General features: G+C 38.8%; 1 protein-coding gene across 2 annotated transcripts in view; it reads right to left on the bottom strand.

Annotated features, from left to right (window-relative positions):
* rxfp1 (relaxin family peptide receptor 1) overlaps positions 1-3,603 on the bottom strand; it is a 159,923-nt gene that overhangs the window by 23,248 nt on the left and 133,072 nt on the right. For both annotated transcript variants that reach the window (XM_024262584.2, XM_036213852.1), the window contains exons 7-11: positions 3,152-3,223; positions 3,000-3,071; positions 2,812-2,880; positions 2,608-2,679; positions 2,330-2,401 (exon numbers count right to left, since the gene is read on the bottom strand). In XM_024262584.2, coding sequence (XP_024118352.1) covers positions 2,330-2,401; positions 2,608-2,679; positions 2,812-2,880; positions 3,000-3,071; positions 3,152-3,223 — 357 coding nt within the window. The remainder of the gene's footprint in view (positions 1-2,329; positions 2,402-2,607; positions 2,680-2,811; positions 2,881-2,999; positions 3,072-3,151; positions 3,224-3,603) is intronic.

Genomic DNA, 3,603 nt, shown 5'->3' with positions numbered 1-3,603 from the left:
AGAACTGCTAAATTCCACGAAGCACACATTTTTTTCTCTAAAAAAAAAAGGCCACATGTAAATTTGCGATTAATCGCGAGTTAACAATGGACAGTGCGATTAATCGCGATTAAAATTTTTAATCGCCTGACAGCTCTACTTCTTTAATTTTTTTTTACTACAGGAAATGTTCTTTTACAGTAATAAGAGCAAACGGTTACACAAAATCCTCCTCAAACCTGCAACACACACATCACTCCCTCAAACACAAAATGACTGCTGTGCTTGTAGCTTTTAAAAAATGATGATCAAATGATCAATGATCTGACTGTTTGCTTCTAAAATCTTTAGCTTTAAGATATTTCAACAACTGTGATGTCAAAATATTGTGCTTACACCACAAAGATCTGCATGTGGTTCTGCTCAATTGCATGGTTGTATAATAAGGTGCTAGTTCATGCTAAATAAAACTTAAAGGAAATTTAAAAAGAAACTGTTCTGAGCAATTCAGCAAAGTTTAAGCAAGAGAACCTGATCACTTTTTTAATAATTCAGCAGACATTGAGCTGTCACCTGTACTCTGCCTTTCACATTTTCTTACAATGCTTACAATGCTTTATAATAAGTTTCCACAAACAAAGCAGATAACATAAAATCAAAGAGGCAGTTTGATCTGGAGTTCAGTCTTCTGCCCAGCAGCCACTTTATTTTTGGCCTTTTGTTTGAGTGTTTTAAAGTGCTTTAGGGCCATCTCCAGTGGTATTTTAGTCACTTTCTCCGCTCTCGCCTCCTCAGAATTTTTCTTTTGTTTGTTCATTTTTCATTTTTCTTATTATGGACTCAACTGCTCTTCACTTTGTGCTGCTCAATCATCTCACCTCTTATTTTCTGCCCTTTTGCCCCTCTTTGGGAATTTCAGCCATAGTTTATCATCCTAAAGGATTTCATCCTCTCTGCAGTCATGCAGCATGTCACTGAATATTTCTATAAATTCTTTCACCCTTTCAAACATTCGTTGAAACGTTTCTGTTGTCTCTCACCATTTACACATACAGGTAAACAGTAAACATTCAGCAGAGCTTTTATCTTACATCAGAGGACCATGAACCTTCGCCGTCAGATCTATTTATGCTGAACACTAATAATAGCTGCAAGTGGATTAGATGTCAACATCAGAAGATAAACTGAAGGTAGAAAACATGTAAAAGTGACCTTGAAATCAGAGCAAAAATCCTCAACCAAGCCTTCGTTTTGCTCAAAGACATTCCTGCCACTCTTTAGGAAATTCCCTCACTGAATTCCTGAGAAGCTGCTTGAACAAAGAGGTGAAAGCCTCCAGCAAATGCCTCCGGTCATGTTTTGTTGTTGGCTGAGGCACTAAATAATCCCAGGTTCTTGGCAGCAAAACCATACAAACTCCTGAGGTTTTTATCAGCTTTCTGCAGACAGAAACACAGCTCAAGTCAAAGCAACACAAAGTGGAAGGACGACTTCAAAACCTCAAAGAAAGATAAAACATGTCAGAATTATAGATCTTTAGCTATCTATTGCTGTCTTCAACATTTGTAGGTACAGGGAGGCAAATAAGTTCTTGAAAACTCTTTGATTTGCAAGTACTTCCACATCACAGAGGGGTCTGAAATGTTCATCTTTGGTACATGTCCACTATGACAGACAAAATAATAGTAAAACAAACCTGGAAATAACATTGCATAATTTTTTTAAAATAACTTATTTGTATGATCCTGCTGCAAATAAGTCAAACAAATATTATGAGCCAATAATTTATTTAGGATAAATCGATGATAACCAAAAAGTAAGGTGGAAAACTGTGCAGCATTATATATTTAATGAGCTTCTTTCAGATTATACGACTGAATTCTATCTGTTCTTAAATTCTGTCAACAATTTGTGAAGTTCTTGTGTGACAGGACTTGTTACGCCTCTGAACTGTAACCAGTCAGGCCATTATGACAAACAATTTAATGATGATGTTCAAAAGTCTTGGAAAAACAGATACATCTTTTTTCTCATATAGAGGCCAGTTGGTCTGAAGGAGAATCACTTAAGAACAAAGATCCTTCAAGGAAAGAGCAGCACGTTGCTCTCCGTATGAAGCAGGTGTGAAATGAAGCCTCTGTCCTGAATGGGAATTCATTAGACTCATGCTGAAATCATCTCAATGGTCTCTGATTTGGAATTCACACAACCAACTTTTGTCTGAGGATGAACCAAGAGGAGCTGATTGGGTACTAAAGAACCTCAAGTCACTCTTCAGCTTCAAAAAGAGCATCCTCCCGTGTTCTCTGAATCTCAGGGTTTCGTCAGCAGAAAAAACTCCAACACTTACAGCTCTCCGAGCTTCCTGAGGACAGAGAATGCCTGCTCGTGTATATAGTTGATCCTGTTTCGCTGCAAAACCCTGGAGAAAGTGAATACAAGAAAAACAGACAGTTAGACTGCTCCCCTTTCACCTTCTTAATCCTATTTAATGAACTGCCAGCGCTCATTCCATACACAGTGCAGCAGCTGCAATCAATTTTTGCCAAACCCGTGAGCCTCAGCCAGAAGTAAATATTTAAAAGCATAAACTTTGCCATGAATTAAATTATGTAAATGTGTACTTACAGAACTGTCAACATGCTGCAAGAGTGAAAGGAGACATTTCCAATCGTCTCAATTAGATTTCCTTCCAAATCCCTGCAAGACCACATAATAAAACACAGGAACAGGAGCACTGAGGGCATGCGCTTTTAAAGGCACACAGACAGATTCACTAATCAAAGACTCGTCAACACTTTGGCAGGACAAACTGAGACTTTTCAAACTTACAGCCAGTTCAGCCGAGGCATTTCCTGACAGATGTCATCCAGCTTGGTCAAAGAGTTGTTCAGCAAGACCCTGTCAGTCAGTCAGGCAAAGCAAAACAGGATGTTGTGCTATCTTAGCAGATCAATAAAGGCTCTGAAAGTCTGCTAATTACTGCTGTTAAAAGGACATCAGTAAAAGTCAAAACTCACAGCAGAACGAGAGAGTTCAGTCCTGAAAACGTCATGGCAGATATCTGATGGATGTTATTGTTTTCTAGGATTCTGCAGAAACAAAACAGAATTCACTCAAAATCACTGAAACAAATTGAACTGGAATGTGTTAGCATACAGTGAAGGCTTACAGCCACTCCAGCTTGTGCAGGTCCCTGAACACCCCAGGCTTCAGCACCGTTATTTTGTTGTAACTCAAATACCTAAAAAAAAGCAAACAAACATTATGGAAGATTACTGTGAGAAAGAAAAAAACCTGTAATACATTTAAAATAAACATAGCAGGATTCAGGAAGCAGCTAAACAAGAGGAAAAGAGATGTTGATTTTCTAGAGCAAGGGCGTCAAACTCAAATTCACAAGGGGCCAAAATCCAAAACACACCTCAGATAGCAGGCCGAACAGGATAAACATTTATTGAAGACACTAAAACTGCATTTTTTAAACTTTGAGAATGTAACTTTTTAACGTGGACCAAACCTCGGGACGCGGACGGCACCAGTACCCTAACCCGGTACCCAATCCTAGCCTGGTCTGCGTCTGGTGCCGTATACGGAACCAGTACTGATCCATCATCCACCAGT

The sequence above is a fragment of the Oryzias melastigma genome, linkage group LG10 (assembly GCF_002922805.2).
Source record: "Oryzias melastigma strain HK-1 linkage group LG10, ASM292280v2, whole genome shotgun sequence".
In the NCBI taxonomy this organism is placed as follows: Eukaryota; Metazoa; Chordata; class Actinopteri; order Beloniformes; family Adrianichthyidae; genus Oryzias; species Oryzias melastigma.
This window is presented reverse-complemented; position numbering and strand designations above follow the sequence as displayed.